The sequence below is a fragment of the Marmota monax genome, unplaced genomic scaffold, assembly GCF_021218885.2.
Source record: "Marmota monax isolate L192 unplaced genomic scaffold, Marmota_monax_Labrador192_F-V1.1 WCK01_AAM20220418_F8-fsc00109, whole genome shotgun sequence".
Taxonomy (NCBI): Eukaryota; Metazoa; Chordata; class Mammalia; order Rodentia; family Sciuridae; genus Marmota; species Marmota monax.
This window is the reverse complement of record NW_026695229.1, coordinates 2,703,742-2,729,977: the sequence shown is the minus strand read 5'-3', so window position 1 is coordinate 2,729,977 and position 26,236 is coordinate 2,703,742. Positions and strand designations below refer to the sequence as shown.

The following is a 26,236-nucleotide window of genomic DNA, read 5'->3' as shown; positions in this document are numbered from 1 at the left end:
TCTGCTTCCAGGTATCATGTTCTGAGCCACGCCAGTCTTCCACCATGATGTTCAGCCTTACCTCTGGCCCCAAAGAATGGAGTTGGCATTCCATGGACTAAGACATCTGGAAACATGTGCCTCCAAATAAACTTTTCCTCCTCTAATTGTTTTTGTCAGGTCTTCTGGTCACAGAAACAGTACAAAAGGGCAGACTAAAACTAATACCTCTTAGGTGATTCTGGTTTGCAGTAGGGTGGAGAATTAGTATCTTAAATTAGTTTATTTGAGGGACTCCCAAAACCTGTATCTGCAGAGACCTGTTTGGGGAAGACCATGGCACTGAGGGGACTTGTTACAGCCAGGCCTGCCACTCCTGGGCCACTAGGCAGAGAAAGGGCCTGTGGAGTGATCTGGACTTCCTGGAGATGGTCTGTCCAGCTGGGTCCAGCCACCCAGAGTGCTGAGAGGTGGACACATTATTCTTTGTAAACCTATTACTCCTGGTAATTCACTTACCAAGAATCCCAGGGGTTGTCTCTTCTGAGAAATAAATCAAACAACCACTGAAAAGCCATTACAAAGCACAACTGTAAATCCCAGTTACTTTCGAGGCTGAAGCCAAAGGATTCAAGGCCAGTGTGGGCAACTTAGTGAGACCCTGTCTCAAAATAAAATAAAAAGGTCCGAGGATGTAGCTCAAATGTAGAGCACTCCTACATTCAACTGCCAGCACTACAAAACAAAAACTAAACTAAACCAAAAAGAAGTGTCTCCTACCACAGATGGTCCATGATTCCTGTGAGCTCCCACTTCCACACATTCTCCCTCCATTGAGGGTCAGGGAAAAGGGTCTAGGTGCATGGGTTAGAACCAAGCTATAATTACTAGCTTTAGCTTTTGGGCTCTGAGAATGTCCACTCTCCTGGTATCAGAGCCAAGTGCAGTTAGAAAGACCCAGTACCACACCATGATCCTGGGTGAAATATCAGAACCCGGAGGGGCCAAACCTGGGCTTTGGAGATGGAATCTGCCTGAAGAAAGTTGAGACACAGGGCTGGAGCTGTAGCTCAGTGGTAGAGCGCTTGCCTAGCATGCATGAGTCACTGGGTTGGATCCTCAGCACCACATTAGGAAAAAAAAAAAAAAGCATTCTGTCCATCTACAACTACAAAAAAATAAAAAAATAAAAAAGAAAGCCAAGACATGGCTAGGGATATAAGTACAGTGGAGATCACTTCCCTAGTAGGAACAAGGCCAATGAATTGGATCCCCAGTGGAAGGAAGAAAAGTGGGGAGGGAAGGAAAAGGAAGAGAAAGAGGAAGAAAGGTAGCTGGAAGAACAAACCTCATGTGTAGGGCAACTAAGATCTTCACCCGAGGTTCTCAGAATTTTGCTAAATCTGGACATAAAAATGAGCTTGGGGGGCTGGGGTTGTGGCTCAGTGGTAGAGCGTTTGCCTAGCACATGTGAGGCACTGGGTTCGATCCTCAGCACCACATTAAAAAAAAAATAAAATAAATAAAATGAGCTTGGAAGGGGGCTGGGTTATGGCTCAGTGGTAGAACACTTACCTTGCATGTGTGAGGCACTGGGTTCAATCCTCAGCACCACATAAAAGTAAATGAATAAATAAAACAAAGGTATTATGTCCATCTACAACTAATTTTTTTTTAAAATGAGCTTGAATGGGGAAACAATTAAAATGCTATAAAACAAGGACCAAGAGAGGACAGGCCCCTGACCCTGTCAAGTGGTGTGAATGAGGGAGGCTGGCCTCAGATACTTAAGTGAAAGAGAAGTGCCGCCACAGCAAGCCAGGGCCAGCCAGGCAGGGGGAGGCATCAGCCGACAACAGCATGGAGGTAGCCACGGTGTGGCTGCTGTGGACTGAGCAGAATATCATGAACCAGGATCTCTTCTGTGGCCCTGCCTCATCACTGCTTATAAAGCTGCACTCTGATGTATTTTGTTGGTCCTAGAAGAAATCAGATAGGATTAGGGCCAAAACCATTTTATTACTGACTCAAAAAGAGAAAGGATTTTTCTTTCCTGAGCTAATTCATCACATCTAAGGAGCTGGAGTAGCTACAGATCAGGTTTACATTGGTACAGACTACAAAACACCAGCCCTACCCAGTACTGTATTTAGTGAATGTAAGATAACATCAGTTACAAGATGCCATTTTGTATATTCTTAAGGAAGAAAGATGGTTACTTTTAAGATACATTGATACATTAATGATTCTTAATTTGGCATGTTGACATTTGAGACATGGCACTTGTTCACAGAATATTCCTCCAGAGCAGGCACTGTGTAAGCACTTTCCACTGTTAAGCAGGTGCTAGTGGGCAAACCAAGGCTTAGAGAAGCCAAGTAACCTTGCTCAAGGGTCAGTTAGGAGGAAGCAAGGACAAGATTCAGACCAGGCTGAGAATCCTGTGTGCTGTAACAGCACAGTCCATCTCAAGGGTCCTTTGTCTCAAATTCTCACAGGATCACCTAATGAGCAGCCTGCTGTTCTGCCCATGCTCCCCCTGAGTGATTCTCCCATTGCAAAGTTTGGCTATAAGACATGACCTCCCCAGTAGCCTCTTTGTAAGCTCTAGGCCTCTCAAATCCTAAAGGTGTTTCTTGAGGTGTGATGCAGATTGGCCTCTGGCTGTGGTAAACATCCAGAAATGAGAAGGGCAGACTGATACTTTGTGGTTGTAGCTCTAGAGCTACCAAACTAGTTTTGGGGATTATGTAAGTTTGAATCCTAGGAACAACCCTAACTTGAGGGTCTGAAGGTCAATCCCTTTTTCATAGTCATGGGCTTGAGACATCAACCCACCAAAAGGGCAAGGAGAACATGTAAGTGACTTCCTGAAAAAAGGCAGAGCTCCAGGGTGACCTCTTCTGTTCCTGCATCTCAGAGTAGCAATGATCTCTCACTTGACCCAAGTAGTTTCAGAATTCCTTCAAAGTGGTTCTGACCAAGGCTACCCCTGGCAGACTCTCTTGCTCCCAATCTGCTGACTGATCTTTTTCAAAATTTTAAATATTTTGTACAGTTGTTTTATAGGGGATGTATAGAATAACTTCCCTGATTATTAAGTGGTTAGTAATAATTTCCTTTAAATCCTGCATCCCTTTGAAAGGCTGATGAAAGCATGAGCTGCATACACTTAAGCCTCAGGCATTTAGATTGAATTTATCTTTGGACAATGGGTAGATCCTATATAAAGAATCCTTGACTTGTTAGAAGCCACTAGGGCTGACTTCCCTGTCATGGATTTTAGGAACAGCTTGAATCAATTTTTTTCTTTTAACCCAGTGCTGGGGATTGAATCTAGGGCCTTACTCATGCCAGGTAAATGCTTTATCACTGAACTACCTCCTTAGCACATACACCTCTCTCTCTCTCTCTCTCTCTCTTAATGGTAGTAGGGATTGAACTCAGGTCCTTGTGCATGTGAGACAAGCACTCTACCAACTGAGCTATATCCCCAGCCTAACCAGCTCAATCTTTTAAGGGAACGGATATTCAGCAATTCTTAAAGGAGTTTCCAGTGTTTTAACTTGAGGCCCAGGATTATCCTGGATGAAATTCCTACTATGTTGGAGAAGCCCCTGGGCAGCTTCTGCGGCTCTGGTGGAAAAAAAGGAAAGGCCTTGGTATTTCCAACTCAGCTAGCATCTTCTCCCCATCTCCACCCCCAGTACTGAGGATTGAACCCAGGGCCTCACACACTGAATGCAAACACTCTATCACTGAGCTACAACCCAAGGCTTTTTTGAGACAGGGTCTAAGTTGCAGCCTCACTATGGCTGGCCTGGAACTTTCAATCCTCCTGCCTCAGCCTTTCCAGTAGCTGGGATTACACCACCATGCCCAACTTATATGTTTCAGAAGGGAAAATTTTTCCTTAACTGCTATCTACCTACTACATATAACTAGAAACTGCTCCCATATCACAGTGACAATAATTTGAAAGTGAAGAGATCAGCAGATGGAGCATACTGGGTCCCCCCAGCAAGCAAGGCAGACAGAAGAAGGATCAGGGAACTTCCATTTAAGAAAGGGTTCCAGACCAGAAGCCCTGGAGCTGAGGGCACCTTTGCTGAGTCTGGTAAAAGGACAAGAAACAGGGTAGGATTCCAGCTGGAGGATCAACAGGGCAGGAGTCCAAGGTCTCTGGTCAAGTATCAGGCCTAAATGGTGGCTAAGTGGGGCAGCGAAAGATGTGGAGAGGACACCATAAGGGTCAGGTTGGCTTGCCCTGGTGGTTCAGGGATCCTTAGATATTGTGGAGGTTAGGAAGAGCCAATGGATGAGTACACCACTGGTTCCTTTGTGTTCTGCCATGTAGGTGTACAGTCTGGGGCTTCCTCCATCACCTATAAAATGGGGCAAAGATGGAATTACCTAAGTGCTTGTGAAAGCACTTAATTCCTTTCTTAGTTAACAGCCAGAATTGCTCTTTGCTTAAAGAAAGGGAACAATTTCACATTTGTCATGTAGTTCTCCAGAGCTCTCCTTAGGCAGTTGTTGCATCCTCTCTGAGCACACAGAACAGTGAAGGTACAGAGAGGCAGAACCTGTGCACTACTATCATGTGAGCATTCATTCATTCGACAAACATTTATTAAGTGCCTACAGTGTGCCAGACCCTGGGGATACACAGCTGGATGTTCTGTCCCTGCCCTCAAGGAGCTCACAGTCTGGGGGCAGACAGTAAACACATGAGTGACAATACGCCATGAAATGTTGAGGCAGAGGTATGACAAAAGTGCTGGGACACAACAGGGTTTCTGATGAACGCTTCCTGGGGGCAAGGGTCAGGGAAGGCTTCACAGATCAGTCCACATATCTGGTGCCATGGCAGTGTCTTCCACACATGGGCAGGATCACATCACCAAAACCTCAAATGCTGGTCCACAACCCTTAGGTTGGGTGGAAGCAAGACCTCCCCTATGCTTCCTCAGGACAACTCCTAACCTCAACTGGATGTCCCTGCCTGCTGGGGCCTACAGTGACTGAGGAAGCTGTTCCGAACTCCAGGGGCCAATGAAGGAATAGCTGTCTATAGGACCAACCCTCAGGAACCTTGACAGGATTCATCCTTGACAGGATGCTTGTGTCATCCCACCCAGGGCCTCTGATTTCCCCAGTGACATCTCTGAGCTGGTCTGTGAGGTTATCTCTTTTCTTAACACTGTTAGGAGACCCCTACCCCCGTCTTTTACTGGTCTTCCTTCTCAGGTGCCTGGGCACAGCCTGCTAGACCCCATCAGAATAGGCCACCATAGCAGCCCCAACACCTGAACACTCACAGCCGCCGCACCAGCTCAATGAGCTGCTGGATGTTTTTGTTTTGGTTGGACAGGCCATTTCTGATGTTTTCTAGCAGGCATCTCTTCAATTCAAAAATGGCCTCACTATACCCAAGGCTCACAGCAGCCATGGGTGGTGCTCCATGCCACAGTCCTGGGACATGCCAGACATGCTGCCTCTCAGGGTCGCAGAAGGCTAGGCCCGCCAGTGTCCGGAAGCCACCACCTTGCTTCTCCATCTGGGCAGCAGCTCTGTTCAGGTCACTGGGTGGTTCCAAGAGCTGCCTCCTCTCTCTTGGCTTGGGGCTGGGGACAGGCATGTCATGAAGGTTCTGGTACACAAACTGATAGCTGGGCATGTGTCCTGTTTTTTCCAACCTCAGAAATGCATGCAGAATAGCTGGTGGAATGTCCCTCGTTTCAGCTAAACTGACCACAGTAACATTACTCAACCCCATTAGCAGAGTGGCCAGTGAAGCCTCCAGCTCAAACCTGTCCCCAGCTGAGGTCAAAGCCCCACTGATCAGCCCCCCAGAGTCTATCACAAGGATGTGGTCACAGCCCAGGTCCTGGCTGAAGCCCTCAGCCACTGTGATGAGCTGCATGAAGGCCCCCCGGGGACTGCAGATCCTCCCAGTAGCAAATCGCAGGCCAAACATGGTGTTGAGAAGCATGGATTTCCCTGTGCCTGGTATCCCCAGGGCAGATAGAACTACCAGCCGAGACCTCCTGTCCAGGCGGATGTGCAGCTCCTTGAGGAGCCCTGTGACCCAGCGAACAGGGATGCTCAGGGTTCCCCCATCCACCAATTCCAGGGGCAGCCCCAGCAGCAGCAGCTCTACAGCTAGGCCTGGGAAGTGGGCAAAGCGCCTCTGGCCAGCTGGCAGCCTCCCTGCCTCCACCAGGCAGCTCTCTGCCTCATAGAATTGCCCCATCTCACGCAGGAAATGCTCTACCCCAAGAGGCTCAGGCCAGAGTGGTTCACTCAAGTCTGAGGCCCCGCTGAGTTTTGGTCTCAGAGTGAGAAGAGTCTCTGGGGGCTGTCTCAGCCGTGGCTGGCCCACCCGAGCCAGCCCCCACTCCATCCACCTCAGGAAGTATTGTCTCTCACCCGGAGAGGGGCTGCTGATCCCAGCAATGAACTCTTGTACCCCTGAGGTAGGCTCCTGGCCATTCTGCTGCATCCGGAGCTCCAGAAACCGACGCCTCAGCTCAGCCCGGTGCTTCTCAGGTGGGTCTGGGGCCCACTGCAGCTGGCAGAACTCCCTCTCCACTTGGGCCGCTTTCCTTCCAGGGTCTCCCTGCAGCCTCAGCTCATCCCTCCTGTAGCCATCTATGTCCTTGATCTTTCTGGTGATTCTCTCCATTCGGTCCTTTGCCTTCTGACACTCCTCACAGTCCTCATCAATTCTGAGGCCCAACTTCCGGGCTGCATGAGCCATGTCTTCCACAGACACCCTCCTGCAGGGGGACCGTACCACACTACCCACAATCCCTCTGATCCTCCTCACAAAGCTCTCGCTGTCAGTGCTACTGACCTTCACCAGGACGTGTGAGTGGTCTATCTTCAGCACAGGGATCAGCTTGTTCAGGAATCGGAGGTTTGTGTTCCGTTTCCCCCGGTAGGGACTCAGAATGAAGTAGTATTTTGTGGTTGACTCCTTCATAGAGTATAATAGTTTGTATTCCTTCTTACTGATGTTGTCTGTCAGAATAAACACAGCCGAGGAGATTTCTGTCAAAAGTTTAAACTGCAGCCAGTGAGACCCAATGTCACCTCGCAGGTTCAGAAAGGCCACAGGCTCTGGGAAGACATCCAGGTCATCCCTGCCACTGGGAAAAAACCAAGAAATCTCTACTAACCCATCTGCAATCTCCCGGGGATTAGTGCCCAAGTTGAGATCCCGATGCCAGAAGCAGTCCCATTGCCTACGGCCAGGGCTGAGGATGGCATTGAGCAGCTGGGACTTAGAGTTGCTGCTGACATCCATGCGCACGAAGGAAAAGGTAGGTGCCCTGGATAGGACCACACTGTCCTCTCTTAGGCTGCCCAGGCCCCGAGGGGGCTGGGACCACCACGTCCGTACAACGGCCCGTAGGGCCCACAGCAGAAAGGTGTGATAGTGGTTTTCTGAGTCAGGCAACACAAGTGGGAGTGCAAACTGGCAGAGGGACATCTTGAGCACAATCTCCTGCTGCAGAAAACTGTCTGAGGACAGCAGCAGGGCACAGAGAAGGTCCAGGGGGTTCACTGGTGTGTCGGGTGTTGGCAACTCAGAGAAAGAGTAGATGTCATCAGCAGCGATATCCTCAGCTGGATCCCAGTAGATCATCTCCTCCTCCATCTGGTTTTCCTTTTCTGCAGGCCGGGCATCTGGAGGCATATCCAGCACCATGGTGGTATTCCTGGCTTCAGCATTGAGGGCCTGCAGTTTTCTGAGGAAATGCCAGGGCAGGTCCTTGGGAACCTGAGGAGCCCAGTTTTTCATACTGTCAAAACTGATCTGCAGAGAGTCCTGGAGGCTGAGCTTCTGCATCTGGTATGTCTCCAGTCCCAACAGGGATAGCATTTCCTGAAGCCTGCTTCTCTCCACTGTGGAAAGAAATGGAGACATGACTGCTTAGTCTACATTCCTGAGTCAGAGCCACTGTAGAGCTGGAGAGGGAGACTCCAGCAGGAAAGGGTTAGAAAGGATGTCCCTAGGAGTGGGATGCAAAAACAGGAGGCTCAGGGTATGTTTAGCTGATCTGAGATCAGGGAGGGGATGGGACCCAATATCAAGGTAAATACTATCATCCTACACAGATGTGATAACATTAGAAAACAGAAAGGAAAAAAAAAGAGTCACAATTAAAAACTGGGGAGAGTTCACGTAAAAGCACCAATTTCTGGTTTCTCTAGAAATCTCCAAAATCTAACACTTAGCTCAAAATTAATTGGTTAGAGTGAGCAGAACATGCCCCTTAGGTAATGAATGCAGGCCCCACCTCCCATGCCATAATGCATGCCAGAGTTATTCCAGTGCTTCTGGCCACACACATAAGCTGAGCCTCGTGCTCCCTCAATGTCACCAGGAAGTTTCCACAGGGGCACAATCACTATTTACTCTTTGGTTTCTAATTAATGTTATTTTTCCTTGTAAATAAGTTGGATAATATTTTAAAGGAAAATATTAGTAAGCAAGGAAAGTCAGCAATCATAGATCAGCATCAGATCTGAGACCAATATGTAATTTTTAGTCATAGTAAAATATCTGGTGCAGACTAAGTGAAAACTTGTTTATTTGTGCAGATAGTCAAATATCACTCTATACAATATAAAATCTTACAAGTTAGATGCTCTGGACAGGATTGCTATCTCCAAGAGTCTGGCATGGCATCTTACCAATGTTCAAACTGCACATAATCACTTTACTTTAAATGTTAATGCATATAACAATAAATATAATAAAAGCTCCAAACTTTTCTCCAGTTCCTCTTGAAAGGAAGCAATATGCTTAAATAAACCAAGAGAAAAAGCACTGGTTGATTCAGCCCTTCTATTGTTTCCCAAGGTCAAGTAACAGATTCAGGACCTTTCCCAAGTGACCTAAATGCTCCACAGCACTGACCACAAGGCTCAGAGTTCTTCAGCAGTGTGATTGTAAGACCACTCCAGAGAGAACAAGTGGCATGGGAACTTGCAAAAACAGAGGAACTGCATGGGAGGGTTACACTGTGGCAATATCCTGCGTGGATATTATTCAAGTTTCATAGTTTTGCCTGGATGAAATGAGGGACATAATTTTTCATCTATATAAAGAACAAATGTTTTTATTAAGTTACAAGGAGTAAAAGGCAATAGGGAAAAGCCAGAACAAACAACCCATTCTCCTATGCATCTGTGCCTAAACAGTGGCCTTTGGCAGGCCGTTTGGCAGCTCTGGGCCTGCATTCCCAAACTCAGGTGAAACTACTGGACCACCTGAAGGGTTTCCAGACTAGCTGAGATTAGAATCACTTTAGGAACTTGTTTAATAAAAGATTCCAGGGCTGGGGTTGTGGCTCAGCGGTAGAGCGCTCATCTAGCACTCTGCAAGGCCCTGAGTTGGATCCTCAGCACCACATAAAAATCAATAAAATAAAGGTATTGTGTCCAACTACAACTAAAAAATAAATACTAAAATAAATAAATAAATAAATAAAAGATTCCATCCAGCTTGGACCGGTGCCCCATGCCTGTAATCCCAGCAGCTTGGGAGGCTGAGGCAGGAAGATTGCAAAATCAAAGCCAACCTCAGCAACTGTGAGGTGCTAAGCAACTCAGTGAGACCCTGTCTCTAAATAAAATAAAAAATAAACCTGGGGATATGGCTCAGTGGTTGAGTGCCCCTGAGTTCCATCCCCAGTACCCCCACCAAAAAAAAAAGGTTCCATCCAGCCAAGCATGGTAGTACACTTACAATCCCAGCTACTCAGGGGGCTAAAGCAGGAGCATTGCAAATTCAAGGCCATCCTGGACAACTTGGCAACACCCTATTTCAAAAGTTCAAAAAAGGAATCGGGGTATAGCTTACATAGCTTGTACAAGGTCCCTGGGCTTAATCCCTAGTACCACACACACAAAAAGATTCCTGAGCTTCCCCTCCAAAGATGCTAAATATGGAAGTGGATGTGTTGAAGGAGAAGGTTACTACTGCTAGTTACTCCCCATGGTTTGAGCTCCCCAGAGGTTTGGTTTTCAGCAATATTACTAATGTTCCATAAATGGTTAATGGATTAGGGCATCCCAGATCTGGCACTTTGCCTTCCCAGGATTTGATGCAGATAGATGTGGAACCACCAGCCTAGGTAATGTCCCCCTCCAATAATATATCAGAAAGCTATAACAGCTGGGTGTGGTGGCATATGCCTATAAACCCAATGGCTTGGGAGGCTGAGGCAGGAGGATCACAGGTTCAAAGCCAGCCTCAGCAATTTAGCGAGGCTATAAGCAACCAAGTGAGACTCTGTCTCAAAATAAAAAATAAAAACAGACTGTGGATGTGGCTCACTGGTTAAGCACTCCTGGTACCCACCCACCCCGCCAAAAAAAAAAAAAAAAAAAAAGAAAAGAAAGCTAGAAAAAAAAGAGGAAATGCATACCTGCTGGGAAGTCATTGTCCTGAGCCTCATTCGTACCATCTATGAGAAAAGAAAAGAAAAAGAAAGTGTCAGGGCTAGGAATGTGGCTCAGTGGTAGAACAACAGCTTAGTACATTCCTGGGTTCAATCCCCAGTATAGCACCAAAGAAAAGAAAAATGAAGGTCAATCAAATATGTGCCTTTGATTGACACAAAGTAATTTAAGCTAAACCCAGAACTCTCCTTCTTTCTTACCAAAATAACAAAGTATCTCAATTATTAAAAATATGAAATCCTAGTTATTTTTCGCTTTTCTCCCCTCCTTTTCCTTCTCCAAACCAATCTATGCTAAGTCCCACAGTTTCTACCTCCATAATGGAACCCGCAGTCATCTCCTTCCATTTCTCTCCATTCCAAATCTAGGGAAATAAAAAACAAAAAACAGGCATTTAGTTTCATCAGCAAGTTAGAACACTTCTATCAAAACACTTAAGTAAGGGGGCTGGAGGTATAGCTCAGTGGTACAGTGCTTGCTTGCCTAGCATGCCTGAGGTTCAGTCCCCAGCACCACACACAGACACACACACACAAAGTTCAAGTAAGGTTACTGTGGTCAATGATAACTGTTCCTCATGCTCAAGAAATGTTTTAGGTTTTGGAATTTTTCTTTGCAGTACTAGGGACTGAATCCAGTGCCTCAGGCATATCAGGCAAGCACTTCACCACTGAACTATATCCCAAGCACCTCCTACAACCCCAATTTTTTGTGGTATTGGATGGAATCCAGAAACCCTCTATCTTTGAGCTATATCCCCAACCCTTTTTATTTTATTTTTGAAACAGAATCTGACTAAGTTGCTGAGGCTGGCCTCTAATTCCTGCCTTATCTGCTGGGTCACTGAAATTAAAGTTATGTGCCACCCTGCTCAGTTCCCCAGCCCTTTTTAAAAATTTTTGAGAAAGGGTCTCACTAAATTGCTCAGGCTAGCCTCAAACTTGCAATCCTCCTGCCTCAGCCTCCAAAGCAGATAGGATTACAATCATGTGCCACAATGCCCAGCTCAACATTATTTTTATTCCATCAGAGTCTTTGTAATCACTTAAAGTGATATTTATATGAGAGTACAAATCCCCAGGTAGGGAGGGCAGAGTAGGAAAAGTTGTGTCTCTAGCATAACACTAAATTCATCAACACTAATATTTTAATGATAGAATGTATTTAATTAATGCTATCAGATATTTATATCAGGAAAAAAAGACTTTAAAAAAAATCGAGTCCTTGTGCATGTGAGGTAAGCCTTCTACCACTGAGCTAAATCTTCAGTCCCCAAATTTACATTTTTAAGAACTTATTATCAAAAAAAAGATTCTGATATTTTCAATTCTCTCATGATTCCCATATAATTAAGAGAAAATTCTAAAATTTCAAACTGTCTTCTTTGATGATGTCTCTGGGAAATGAATATGAGACAGGCCTGAGAGAAAAAAAGGAAAGGGCTTCTTAAACAGCCCAAAGATATAAGAGATAATGCAGGACAGTTCCCCTGACTCAAACTGCAATGTCTAGCAGTCAAAAGGTTATTTTGCTCAAAGTGAAGTAAACATCAGAAAAATTTTTTACAAAGAATCCAAAATACCATATATGGAAATGGCTAGAGAAGAGAATGGGAAACACTAGAGAGCCAGGGATGGGGTTGGAGGTTCTAGAGTAGTTCGAGCTGGAATCAAAAGTAACCTTCAGTCCCCAGAGGAAACAGGGCTTTGCTTGGTTAGGGATGGAAAAGAGCCTGATTTGGATTCAGAGAGATAACAGGTACAAGAAGTCAAGTGAGCACAAAGTAGTCAAAGTCAGGGAACTAAGAGGTGGACACAACCTAATGTTCCACAGGCAGAGATGCAGAAGGCAAATAAGCAAACTATGCAAAAAACAGGCAGGGACAAAGCAGGGCCCCAGCAAGAGCACAAATCCACAGCAAATACAGGGAGGCCACAAGGCTCAGATCCATGAGCCAAGGACTCTACTAGAATTCTTACTAGGGTGTGGCCCAAGAGGAGGTAAGCCTGAACTCCAACACCATAGGAGCACCAAGTTCAAATGGGCACAGGGCAGTGTGTGGGCCAGACCTACCATTAAAATTATATCCATTAAGAACTGTTATTAGCCTAAGTGGGAGAACTCAAAATAGGGCAATTAAAGCCATTTTCACTCAAACGAAATGATCTCCTCCCACCAATTATTACAATAGTTGGTATGCACCCTCTATAGTGTTTTCCATCAAATTTTGGAATACTTGTTATTGGGCAGTAAACAGAAATTTAAGACATCATTTCACACCTTAGAGCTATTAGCATCAAGAATGAGGTATGACGGCTGGGATTGTGGCTCAGTGGTAAAGTGCTTGCTTAGCATGTGAGGTACTGGGTTTGATCCTCAGCACCACATAAAAATAAACAAACAAAATAAAGGCATGCTATCCATCTACAACTACAAAAAAAAAATTTAAAAAGAAAGAATGAGGTATGAGCTGGGCTTGGTGGCACACACCTATAATCTCAGTGACTTGGGAGGCTGAGGCAGGAATGTCACAACTGCAAGGCTAGCCTATGGAATTTAGTAAAAGCCTGTCTTAAAATAAGAAAAGGAGCTGGGGATGTAGCTGACTGGTAGAGTCAGGGTTAATTCCTAGTACTACAAAAAAAAAAAAAGAAAAAAAAAAGAAAAGAAAAGAAAAACAGAAAGAAAAAGAAATGAGGTATGGGTATCTGCATGCATAAGGATAAAGTTACACCTCTATCTAACACTGTATACAAGATATTAATTCAAAATGGATCAAGGATACAAATGAAAGTGCCCAACCATGAAACTCTTAGAAAAAGACATGGACATAAATCTTCATAATTTTAGATTTGACAGTGGGTTCTTATATACCAAAAGCACAGGCAACAGAAGAAAAAACAAACAAAAAAAAAACTTGTGCATCAAAGGACATTATAAATAAAAAAGAGGGTTTGGGATGTAGCTCAGTGGCACAGTGCTAGCCTAGCATGTTTGAGGCCCTGGGTTTGATCTCCAGCATAGGCAAGGAAGGAAATAAGGAAGATGAGGGATAGGGGGAAGAAAAGAAAAGGAAAAAAAAAGGAAGGAACGAAGATGATCAACTCAATAGAAGAAAATATTTGTAAATCATATATCTGGTAGGATCTAAGTATCCATATAAAAAACTCTTTATGCTGGGAGTGGTAGCAAACACTTGTAATCCCAGGGACTCAGAGAGCCTGAGGCAGGAAAACCGCAAGTTCCAGTCCATCCATAGCAACTTAATGAGACCCTGTCTCACAATAAAAAATAAAATGGACTGGGATGCAGCTCAGTGATAAAGCACCCCGGGGATCAAGCCCCATACTAAACATACAAAAAAAGAACTCTTACAATTTTATAACAAAGACAATATCTCCACTAAAAAGTGGGCACAAGACTTGAATAGAACACCTTGAGATACAATCTTCTTATAAAAAGGAAAAATAAAGGTCTAACACTTATTTATTTTTGAGATCCATGATCCCCAGCCCAGGAAAGTACTGGAACCCAGAAACCCAATGGGACAGAAGAAAACACATCTGCTTCAAAGTGGGCTCAAGTCCAACTTTACCTGCAATTGCCACAGCTGTTCGTCTCTCTGATGGTTTTATTTCTGGGGCCACCTCTCCCAAATCAGAATGTCTGAAACAATTTCAGAAGAAAAACATAATTAATATAATGAACTATGGCTTACACCTATCAAATTGGCTGCATATGAAAATCTCTTGGGGAGCTTTTAAAAACTACAAACTCTGGGTTATACCCCAGGTCCACAAAACCAGAACCTCTGGGAGCCGGTTCTGGGCATCTCCGCTTTTAAAAGTGCCCTCTATGACTCTGATGTGCAGCCCAGTCAAGAATCATTAGCCTGGAAACTCCAGCACTCGCAAAAGCTGCTGGCCAGAGAATAAATACAGCCATTCAGAAAGACATAAAAATATACATACCCTTTGACCAGTAATTCCACTTCTATCCTAAGGAAATAATTAAGATTTAGTTATAAAGATGTTGATGCCAGCTTTATATATAATAGCAAAAAGTTGGATGCCTTTTTAAAATCAAAGACAGATAACAAAGAATTATGATCTTATTCTGCAGCCATTACAAAATATCCTGTGGATTTCTTTTTGTGGGCAAAATGATTTTCGATGAACAAAGATGTTAATGATATACTAATTAGGAGGGGAAGTCAGGTTACAAAATAGTATTCTAGTATGATACAATTTAATAAAATTGTGTGTATTTATCTATAGGCATATATAGAGAAATCTAAAGGAATGTTCTTAAAAGTTAATAGTGTGGGCAGGGAGGGATGATCCTAACATTTTTTTAAGTGATGCTGGGAATCAAACAAGACTAGCCTAGGCAATTTATACACCAAAAGCACAGATGCTAGGCAAGTACTCTACCACTGAGCTATACTACTAGCAGTCCCTGAATTCTTTTATAAAGACTTAAGAACTGTATTTCCATTATGAATAACCTATTTTAGGTATGTCATAGAAATAAGCAAACAAATATATGTGTTGATTTTGTCAGAAGCCACGGTTTTCACTGAAGAAAGGACATATAAATATAAGAAGAAGTTACAAAACTTACAGAGGTGTAATGGAATGGAGGCACTAGTATGAACTGTAACTTCACATGGATGCTCAGATCTGTTTATGTACATGCATATTTCTATGTGTAGATATGTATATATGAATATGTATACACACACATAGCTCTGTCCCCAATATGAGCCAGGAAGCAAAGACACTGCAATAGCAATGCGCACACCTCGTACCTTTAATTCCATGGCAAAAGAAACAACGATTTCCTGGAGATTCTGGCTAATGCCAGGGCTAGCAGGGAAAGAACAAGAGGACTTGAGTATATTAGTTCAGAAAGCAAGCAAGTGCTCTGAAAAGTTCTGGGGCATGTATAGGATTCGGGTGCCAACTAGAGGGGCTTCCTCTGGCCAAACTGGGGACAGTGTGAGCATGAATAGAATACAGTAATTAATTTAAAACCATTGAAAACCAGGAATTAATTAGTCCATACAGATAACAGACAAATAAATGGAGGGCTCTTGCTCACAACAGAATGTTAAATATGGAAGGGGTGCTGTAGTCAGAATGCTATCATTTTGCAAACATTATATTAAGATAGTCCAAGCAAGAGCAAATACCCAATGCTAACTCTCAAAGAGGAGAATGCTGATGAGGAGCAGGCTATTTGCCTGGTCTTAAAATGTCTCCTTTTAGACTGTTTATTAGGTGCCAGGAAGAAAAAAACACAATGGAGAGCTCAGGTGATACTCTGGATGATCAAAATGAACCTTAATGTGGAGGACAGGGAGACTTCATGTGCCCTATTGTGACACAGTATCTCTGCAGTGTTCTGGCCCAGAAGGTAAAGTTCTGATCAATCATGAGGACAAATGCAAAATGAGGGACTTTATGCTAAAGAGGAGAAGTGTATTATTCCAGAGTGTGCATGTCACAAAAGACAGACTATGGAAATGTTCAGGATTAAAGGGAGTTAAAGAGACAAAACCAAACACAATACCTGACCCTATACTAGATCCTGCACTAGAAAAGGAAATTTTGGGGTCCAAAGACAAACAAAAAAAAAAGAAAGAAATATGGTTGTGTTACTGTACTGTGGTTATATAAGAAAGTATCTCTATTATTAGGAAACACTGAAGGATTTAAGGGAAAAGTCAGGTGGTATATATAACTTACTCTCTCTATGAAATGAATATGGAATAAATGTTTGTATCATTCCAAAATTCATATGTTAAAAAGTTTACCCCCAGCGTATTGATATTTGGAGATAGGGCTTTGGAGGTGATTAGGTGATGAAGGTAGAGCTCTCATGAATGGGATTAATGCCCTTATAAAAGAAGCCCAAAGGAGCTTGTTTCATCTACCACCATGTGAAGACACAGCAAGAATGCACTATAAGGAATGGGCTCTCACTAAATGGTGCCTTGATCTTGGACTTCCCAAACTACAGAACTATGAAAAATAAATTTCTGTTGTTTATAAGCCACCCACAGTCTATGTTATTTTGCTACAGCAACCTGAATGGAAGAAGTTTCTAATGGTAAGAAAAAAATATTTTTGTGTTTATGTGTGTGTGTATATAGGCACACATAGACACAGATGAGAGAATGCAAGAGTACACAAGAGAAGTGATGAACAACAATGATAAATGAGGTAAAATGTTAATGGGAGAATCTGACCAGGCATGGTTGCGCACACTTATAATCCTAGCAACTCGGAAAGCTGAAGTAGGAGGATCACAATTTTAAGGCCAGCATACGCAACTTACCAAGACCCTGACTCAAAATAAAAAAGGAATAGTGAATGTAGTTCAGTGGTAGAGTGCCCCTGGATTCAATTGCCAGTACCACAAAAAAAAAAAAAAAAAAAAAAAGAGAGACTCTAGAAGGGGTCTTGGGACCTTTTTTATTTTTGTAACTTATCTCTAAAAGGAAATTATTTGTAAATAAAAAGATTAAAAAGTTAAAATTAGGGGCTGGGATTGTGGCTCAGCGGTAGAGTGCTTGCCTAGCACAGGTGGGACCCGGGTTCGATCCTCAGCACCACATAAAAATAAAGGCATTGTGTTGTGTCCATCTACACCTAAAAAAATATATATATTTAAAAAAAAAGTTAAAATTAATAGTGGATAGTTACATCTGGGAAACAGGACATTCAACTATTTTGGTCTTATTTGTATTTTTTAATAATAGCATGTGTTAATTTTATAAAACTAATAGAGCTATTAAAATGATGATGATTCAGGGTTGGGACAGATGAGACAAATGGGTGCCAAAAAGACTTGATAACATGGTGTCCTTAAAAAATTATTCTTTCAAGAGTGCATATTTTATATGTGAGTCTGTGGCATAGAGAACAGGCCTCAGGCCCCTTGAAGAAGGCATAGAGCACCTCCCTAAACCCCCATTCAGTTGCTCAGCAAGACAAAAGTTTTGTATTAAGTACATCCTCCCAGAGGAACTTTTAGAACCTTTCATTGTTATTCCAGCATGTTCCTTGGGGTCTCCTTCTCTACCCAGAGACTTCTGCCACCCACTTAAGATGGTCCCAATAGCTAAAGGTTTCCTGCGTGCATGGCCATCTTAGTCATTATAGACAAAGCATTAAAAAAATGTGACTTCATCAAACCTTGATGCTGAAAAAAACACAAGTTTTTCATTGCTTTCTCTTCACTTGTCTGCAGAAAACATATTATATATTGCTTTGTAACATGAAAAACACCAAAAGTAACCTTAAAAAAGAAAAACAGCATGACAGGTTAAAAATAGTTCCACAGAGGGGAAGCTACAAGCCTAGCCCTGAGGCTCCAGGATGCTGCCAGAGAATGTCAGGTAGGGAGAGAGCAGATGACAGGTTTTTACAGCCCAAGATGCCAATAACAGGCCTCCTAGCTGGGCACTTGTCCCCCAGACATGCCTTCCAGATAGTGCCCTGGACAGGAGTTTAACTTCACCCCTTTCCATCCCACGTGAGAAAGTGGCAAAGCCACAGGGATGATTTTGAGTTTGTGCTAATTTAGAAAAGAGTACATATTTGCAAATTCTGTACTTTATTCTTGCTCCCAAACTGCTTGCAACCCATCACAACTGAAATGCACAAACCATTATTTGTGGATCCATCACTGCTCCTGAAAAATGGGGGAAACTGGAGGCAGAGCCAAGTGTCTAATGATTCTTATTTTACAACTTTACTACACATATGCATGATATCTTTGAATACTTGTACTGGACTAAATTGTGTGTATCCTCAAAATTCTTATGTCGAAGTCCTCATCCCAATGTGGCTATATTTAGAGATGAAGCTTTTAGGTAATTAAGACTAAATGAGGCCACGAGGGCAGGGCCCTCATGTGATGAAATCGGTGTCCTATAAGAGGAGGGCTCGCGATTGCGCGAGCGCGCGCTCTCTCTGAAAATGCACAGAGAAAAAGACCTGATTAGAAATCCTATCTGCAGTACCTTGATCTGGGACTTTCAGCCTCCAGTACTGGAAAACGTAAATCTTCTCTGTGTAAGCCCCCAGTCTGTGGTACTTTAGAGGGCAGCTCAAGCAGACTAATTCAATACCCCAAATCTACTTTGCAAGGTGGAAAGCAGGGCTCAGAGAGATGTGGCCAAGGGATCTGCCCACATCACCAGAGTTAGGACCCAAATATCTGAATATCTGGTTCTCTTCTAGTTCATTATTTTTTCTGTTTTTTTTTTGCAGTGTTGAGGATCGAACCCAGGACTCAGTGTATGCTAGGCAAAAGATCTACCACTAAGCTATACCCTCGGTCCTAGCTCATTATCTTTAAGGCTCAGGAAGGTTTGAGATAACTTCTAATGATAGCTAATAATTTCAAAAGTTATACAAAGAGTCAATCTGTTAACCCTAACTCCAGCCCCATTTTGTGCAGTGGGCATTGTAGCCTTAGGCATCTTCCCATCTATACTACAGGCAGAGTTGAATTAGGATGGCAAAATACTAATAGGTCCTAGACACAGGCAAGGGAGCTTTTCTGAAAAGCAGCTTTTGCAAATTACTAATATCACTATTTTTTTTAATTCCAAAAATAATATAAATATAAAATATTGAAAAGTATCATGCTTTTGCTCTCTTTCCTATCATACTTTCAAAAACTATCCCTACATTAATCTGTCCTTCCCTCCTTTCAGTCCACTGATGCTACTCTAGGACATCTGTTAACTGATACACTGCATTCTGTGTGCTCCATCTGACTCCCTCCTTAGTAGCTGTGTAGTTTCAGTCTTCTCTTGAGACTCACTCTGGCCCTATGCTCTTTTTTCTTAATTAGTATATTTTACTCTACATATTCTACTTTCTTACTCACTTAACTGATCATGAATATTTTCCCATATCCTTAGCAATTCTGGAAAACTTTCAACTTTTAATACTAGAGGTAATTTTTAAAGGGTAAATGTTTTCTTTCCTCTCTCTCTTTTTCCTTTGTATTGAGAATTGAATCCAGGGGCATTTTACCACTGAGCTACATCCCCAGACCTTTTAATTTTCCTATTTTGAGAAAGGGTTTCACTAAGCTGCTAGGGGTCTAAGTGGGTCTCAGTAATTGCTGAGGGTGACCTCTGACGTGTGATCCTCCTGTCTCAGTCTCTCACATCACTGGGACTAAAGGTGTGTACCCCCATGCCAGCAAGGGTAAATATTCTCTTACCAGTATTCAAAATACATGTTTAGGTGGCCCCAAAATATGGAGATAAAGTCACTTTCTAGAGGTGAAAAATGAATCCATAGGTTTGCAAATGAGCTCCATCATTTGCAAAAGTAATCTAACCCTGTCTTAGAAGCTAGTCTATAAATAGCTTAAAAAAAAAGAAAAGAAAAGAAAAAGAAAACAGCAGAACATACGGTACATACTTGTAGTCCCAGCTACTCAAGTAGACTGAGGCAGGAGGATCATTTGTGTCCACCAGTTTGTGGATAATGCAGTATAACATCTATCTCAAAAATAAATAAATAAGGGACTGGGGTTGGTGGAGTGCTTGCCTAGCATGTATGAGGCCCTAGGTTTGATCTTCAGCACCATATATGAATGAACAAATAAAGTAAAAAATCCATTGGCAACTAAAAAATATTTTTAAATAAATAAATAAATAAGCAAGCAAGCAACCCAGGCACAGTACTGCATGCCTATAACCCAGGGACTCAGAAGGCTAAGGCAGAAGGATCCCAAGTTCAACATCAGCCTCAGCAACTGAGACCCTGTCCTAAAATAAACAATAAAATGAGCTGGGGATGTAACTTGGTAAACAGACCCCTGGCTTCAATTCTCAGTACCAGAATAAAATTAAATAAATAAACACACACCTACATTCACATGCACACACCAAAACAAACAAATCCTCTCAAGCCTCTAGGGTGTGCCTTCCAGGGGCACCTCTTAGCACAGACATCTCTCCAGGGCAGAAGTGACTTGACCTTCAGTGTCCTCAGCTCTTTCTCACCATGTTAGGAAGTTTATTCCAGATTGGCTACAGGATGAAAACCCTGAACATTGCCAGGATACAGATGGAATCCACCCAGAGACCTACCTCTATTGTGACTGGCACGAGGTGGTCTTATTTCTATTTCTGGCAAGTCTACAATGGCTCACCTTTCTCTTCCACCTCTCCATGGAAGATGAAGTAAAACTAACTTTCCTAGTCTCTTTTTCTTGTTTTTCCCTTTCCTTTCTTTTTCTTATTTTATTTATGTTTTTCTAATTTTCCAACAGAATTAACTGGGGAGCTTTTGTACCAATACCTGGAGTTTCTGATTCAGCAGACCTGGGTGTTTAATGAATAAGAAATTATCTATTGGAGTTGGGTGTGGTGGCACACACCAGTAATGCCAGTGACTCAGGAGGCTGAGACAAGAGGATCACAAGTTCAATGCCAGCCTCAGCAACTTAGTGAGGCCCTAGTCAACTTAGCAAGACATTCTCTCAAAATAAAAAATGGATACGTATGTAGGTAAGTAGGTCTGAGGACATAGCTCAGTGGTAAAGCATCCCTGGGATCAATCCCCAGGATGGATGGATGGATAGATAAATAGATGAACAGATGGATAGAAAGAAAGAAAAAGGGAAAAGAAGAGGAGGGGTAGAAAGGGGAAGAGTAGGAAAGGGAAGAAAAGAATCCATTGGACACTGGGATAAGCCACACCTTTGTTTTTCTGCTGATCTGCCTCAGAGCAGACAACCCCTGGACAATGCCCATCAATGCCATGCACAAACAGGGTAAAACTGTGAGCAGGCCCAGGTCTTGTCTCACATCAACCACTGATTACCACCAACAACCATGGCTTCTTCACTGGGTGATGCCAAAAGACAAGATAGTACCTAGAAAAACAACTGTCCCAGATGAGCACTAGATGAGCACAGGTACACTGTCATCCTATCATGATAACAGATGACACAGCTATAAATACTTACAAAAATGTAATTGACAATACATTATAAACTGCTTTGGATAATAAAGAGCAACTCCATTTTTGAGGTTAGATGTAAGACTTTTCAAGTCCCCTTCCCTTTCTGCTCTACATCTGGTGGGATGACAAGAAAGCCTGAGGTTCCTTCCTTGGTGCTGGCTGGGGACCCTCACTCAGTTACCACCCTAAACCAAAGCAAAACTCCAAGATATCTGCTCTGCCCCAAAAGTCTCACTCCTTTTAGCAATAAATCTTTTTAAACCTTTGGGTATATGTTGTGGGTTGAACTGGGTGCCCCAAGTCCCAACTCTGGTACTGTGAATGTGACTCTACTTGGAAACAGGATCCTTGCAGATGTGATTAGTTAAATTTTAAGATAAGGTGATATAGACTGGGCCTCTCATGCAAAAACTAATGCCCTTTTAAGAGGGAAATCTGGATACACAGAAAGAATACCATATGACAACAGGGCTAGGCTGATGTAATGCATCTACAATCCAAGGAAAGTCAAGGATTGCCAGAAGCCAGAGAGAGGTCTGGGGCAGAAACCCCTCAGAATCTCCAGATTTAAAACAAATCATGCTAATCTCTTTGTTTTGGCTTCCAGAGCTGTAAAAGAATAAACTACTACTTCTTTTTTTTAGCCACCTAGTCTGTGGTACTTCTGACAGCAGCCACTAGAAACTAATACCAACCTGTGTGTGGCTTGTCAGATGTATTATTAGCTTCTACTTCTGTCTTCACATGGCTTTCTCCCATGTGCCTCTTTTCTGCTTCTTATACAGACACCCATCAAGTTACCCTAGAGACCAGCCTAATCTGGTATAACCTCATTTTAACTAATCACATCTATAAAGACCCTATTTCCAAAAAGAAACACATTTAGGACTCTAACATATCTCTTCAGGGGGACACAATTCAATACACAATGATATCTAGGACAAATCTGGGGTAGGGACATCCCACCTATAAAAGGCAACTCTGAAAGGCTTAAAGCTTGCTGTGCAAGTTAGTTGCAGTGGCACACGCCTGTAATCCCAGCAGCTTGAGAGGCTGAGGCAGGAGGATTTTGAGTTCAAACCCAGCTTCAGCAACTTAGAGAGAGCTTTAGCAATTTAGAGAGGATTTCAGCAACTTAGCAAGACCTTGTCTCTAAATAAAATATAAAAAAGAGGTGGTGATGTGGTTCCGTGCCCCTGGGTTTAATCTTCAGTACAAAAAAACCCACAAAAAACAAAAAACAAAAACTTGCTGTGCAGCAAAGGAATGGCTGAGACAATGTACAATATACATGAAAAGATCCTATCAAGTGACACACAGGAAGGACAAGGAGGTGCCAGATAAAATAACACTGCCTGCTAGGAGAGGAGGCAGAGTGACCACCTGAACCCTAAGGCCATAATCATCCCAACACCCCCAAACTGAGAGATTTCTGAGAGAAATAGTTCTAATAAGCCACCAGTCTTTGTCAAGGTTTCCACGGCATGTAAGGCTCACCATATGATAGGAAGTGGAACTTTCAAGAGCAGCCCTAATCCTCCAACAGCGTACCCTAGACTTAGGTTGGAGAGATGAAGAATCCCCCATTGCACAAACACTGCATAACACAGATGCTAATCCATAAAATGAGGTTTGCTATCCCTGGCCTGCATAGCTCATGAGGTTGCTACAAGGATCCAAAGAGATTACATCCTAAGCAAGTCAATGTTCTCTTGGATTTACCCTACATGGATTTACTGCTTGGAACCTTTCTAGGAGTTTGGGATATAAAGGTGAAGGGCAGAAATGCCTGACTCTTCACTTAGCTCAATGAGGCAAGGAGAAATTGACAATGAGTAATACCAAAAACAAACTAGAAGATGTTAAGTGCTTAGAAAATAGAAAGCAGGCTAAGTCAGGGTGGGGTGCAGGCATGAGAGGGTAAAAGCAGATGTTGTATTGTGGGATGGTCAGAAGGGACCACGTAAGCACAGGCTTTAGAGGCACAGCCCAGAAAAGGCCCCAAGTTGCTCAGAGGTTGGCAGGGAGACTGAGTTTCAGAGGCCACAAAGAAGACTCTGGCTTTTATTCTTCAGGACAGAAGAGCCATCACTGGCTCTGAGTCAGGGTAACAGGCCTATCTGTGTCACTGGCTGAAGACTGAGACCTGGCCAGCAGCCCTCGAGATGACAGCACATGGCTAGGCCCTCAAGGTATCTATGAAGTGAAATCCTCAACACACAAGACAGAGGGTGTGAGAAAGACAGAAGACACAGGTTAAATCCAAGATTTTAGACTCAATCAGTTGGTCCTATCTCCATTGGCCACGGCTGTGGGTAAAGCAAGGCTGAGGGGATCATGAGCAAATCAGCACTGACATGCTGACATAAACCAGCCCCTACCTCCCATTTGCCAACATGAGCTGGAAGGGGCCTGGAGTCCAGGAGAGTCAACATCCCACTGTAACTGGGGAAACCACGGGCAGGAATTTTCCCAAAGACATAGACTCTAAAGCTCCTCCACATCAAGGTTTAGCTACAACAAAGATAAGAATCGATTTGCATTTTAGCCAGGCATGGTGGTATGCACCTACAATCCTAGTGACTCAGGAAGGAGGCTGAAGCAGGAGGATCACAATTTCAAGGCCAGCCTCAGCAATTTAGCAAGATCCTATCTCAAAATAAAAAATAGGGGCTAGGGTTGTAGCTCAATGGGGGAATGCTTACCTAGCATGTGTGAAGCACTAGGTTTGATTCTCAGCACCACATTAAAATAAATAAAATAAAGGTATTATATCCATCTATAACTAAAAATAAAAAATAAATAAAAGTAAAAAATAAAAAGAGCAGGGGCTATAGCTCAGTGGTATCGCACTTTCATAGGATGCACGAGGTCCTGGATTCAATCCTCAGTGCTGTTAAAAAACAAAACAAAACAAAAAACCTAACAACTTTATAAAAAGCTATAATGAAGAGAATATAAAACAGATCTCAGTCTCTGACCCATACAGCAGTATTGTTCCTGGTGTGCAGGTAGCCTGGACACTCAGTCTCTAGGTGCAAATCCTTAAAAGGAAAGATTTGTCTCTGAATTATTCCATTCTAGGTTTTTTGTTTGTTTGTCTCTCTCTCTCTTTTTGTAAAGCCACAATTGAAGGTATGGTCTGTTTGGTTAACACAGCTTCTTACTCTGGAACCCACATGAGCACATCCTTACTTCTGCTTCACTCAGAGGGTATGAGGAGAAGCTGCCTGTGCTCTTGAAGAACAAAAACTACAGAATCCAACCTTTTTGTCTGTGCCTTGGAAACCAAATTTAAACCAACAGTAATAATCTTGAATAGTCATTGTATGGTTTGTATCTGAAATGTTCCTCAAAAGCTCATGTGTTAAAGGCTTATCCTAATGCAGCAGTGTTCAAAGGTTGAACTTTGGGAAATCATTGTATCATGAGGATCTGACCTCATCAATGAATTAATTCATTAATAAATGAAGTTATAGTTTAATGAACTTTTAGGAGGTGGTAGAAACTTGAAGAGATAGGACCTAATTGGAGAAACTCAGTCACTGGAGGCACATCTCTAAATGGTTTACTTTGTCCTCAGACCCTTCCTCTCTTTTTCTGTCTCCTGTCTGCCATAAGGTGAGTCACTTTGCTCTTTCACATGCTCCCTGCCATTGATGTTCTGCTTCAACACAGGCCCAGAAGCAATGGAACCAAGTAACCATGGACTGAAACCATGAGCTAAAATAAATCTTTCCTCTTTTAAGTGATTTTTCAAGTATTTCATCACAGCAACAAAAACTTAGTAACAGTCATTTTGCATCAAGTTTTTTTTTACCTTAAACTGTTGAGCTGGGCCTCAGTGTCTTCATCTATGTAAAGGGGATAATAATAGTACCTACTGCATAGGGTTGCTGTGAAGATTAGCTAACATATGCAAAAAGCACTCAGTACAGGCCTGTCAACATACTTTTTGGAAATGGACTGGATTTAAATTTAAAAGAGCATTTCCTAGGACTGGAAAGTCCCTTTCCTGGAGGTTCTAGGTAAGAGGCCCTCCCCTGAGCTTAGGGGTGCTCTTCTGTTTCAGGTCAACTGCTTGGATGTTCTACTGAAGCCCTGATTAAGTGAAGCTTGAAGGGCTGCTCTATAGAACCAGTGCCGCCTCCACCCCTGAGAGACCTCCGGGTATAACAACGAGAATCCTAGATTTGCAATGAAAGCCACTGCAAGGCCTCAGCACTACAGGCAAAACTATGTCCCTTCCACACAGACCACAGCCCTGATGGATTTCTCCAAGAGCAGGTTAAATCTTGTTCAAGCTCTCTAGTGCTTTCTCCTCAATGTGTGGTATATAAGCCCCATTCCTCCCTCCTCTACTTGGTCCTCAATCTGGCTCCCTTAAGTCAGTCTAGGCCACAGTGAGAAAGCAAAGCCCTTCCTTCCCTGTAAGATATTGGTGTTAGACCAGGCATGGTGTTACATACCTGTATGCCCAGTGACTTTAGAGGCTGGGCCAGCCTCAGCAACTTAGCAAGACCCTCAGCAACTTTGTGAGACCCTGTCTCAAAATAAGAACTGGGAATGTAACTCAGTAATAAAGTGCCCCTGGGTTCAATCTTAATAACCACCACCCCCCCCCCAAAAAAAAGAAGACACCTGTGTTGGGAGAGAACCTTCCTAGATAAGAAAGACAATAGGTTAAAATAAGCTTTAAGAATTTGTAAATGTCCAATGAATGTTAATAGGAGTGCTTTAGTTACCAAGGCAGATGAGTCCTTGAGAATTCCAAT

General features: G+C 43.0%; 1 protein-coding gene across 6 annotated transcripts in view; it reads right to left on the bottom strand.

The window, feature by feature from the left end:
- Positions 1 to 4,593: 4,593 nt before the first annotated feature.
- The window catches only part of Urgcp (upregulator of cell proliferation), a 45,540-nt gene continuing 23,897 nt past the window's right edge, over positions 4,594 to 26,236 (bottom strand). For 3 of the 6 annotated variants that reach the window (XM_046437891.2, XM_046437890.2, XM_046437888.1), the window contains exons 2-6: positions 14,430 to 14,456; positions 14,054 to 14,124; positions 10,772 to 10,822; positions 10,425 to 10,463; positions 4,594 to 7,893 (exon numbers count right to left, since the gene is read on the bottom strand). In XM_046437891.2, coding sequence (XP_046293847.1) covers positions 5,297 to 7,893; positions 10,425 to 10,463; positions 10,772 to 10,805 — 2,670 coding nt within the window. In that variant the 5' untranslated portion in view covers positions 10,806 to 10,822; positions 14,054 to 14,124; positions 14,430 to 14,456 and the 3' untranslated portion in view covers positions 4,594 to 5,296. The remainder of the gene's footprint in view (positions 7,894 to 10,424; positions 10,464 to 10,771; positions 10,823 to 14,053; positions 14,125 to 14,429; positions 14,457 to 26,236) is intronic. The other 3 variants (XM_058576845.1, XM_046437889.2, XM_046437887.2) reach the window with 2 other exon arrangements.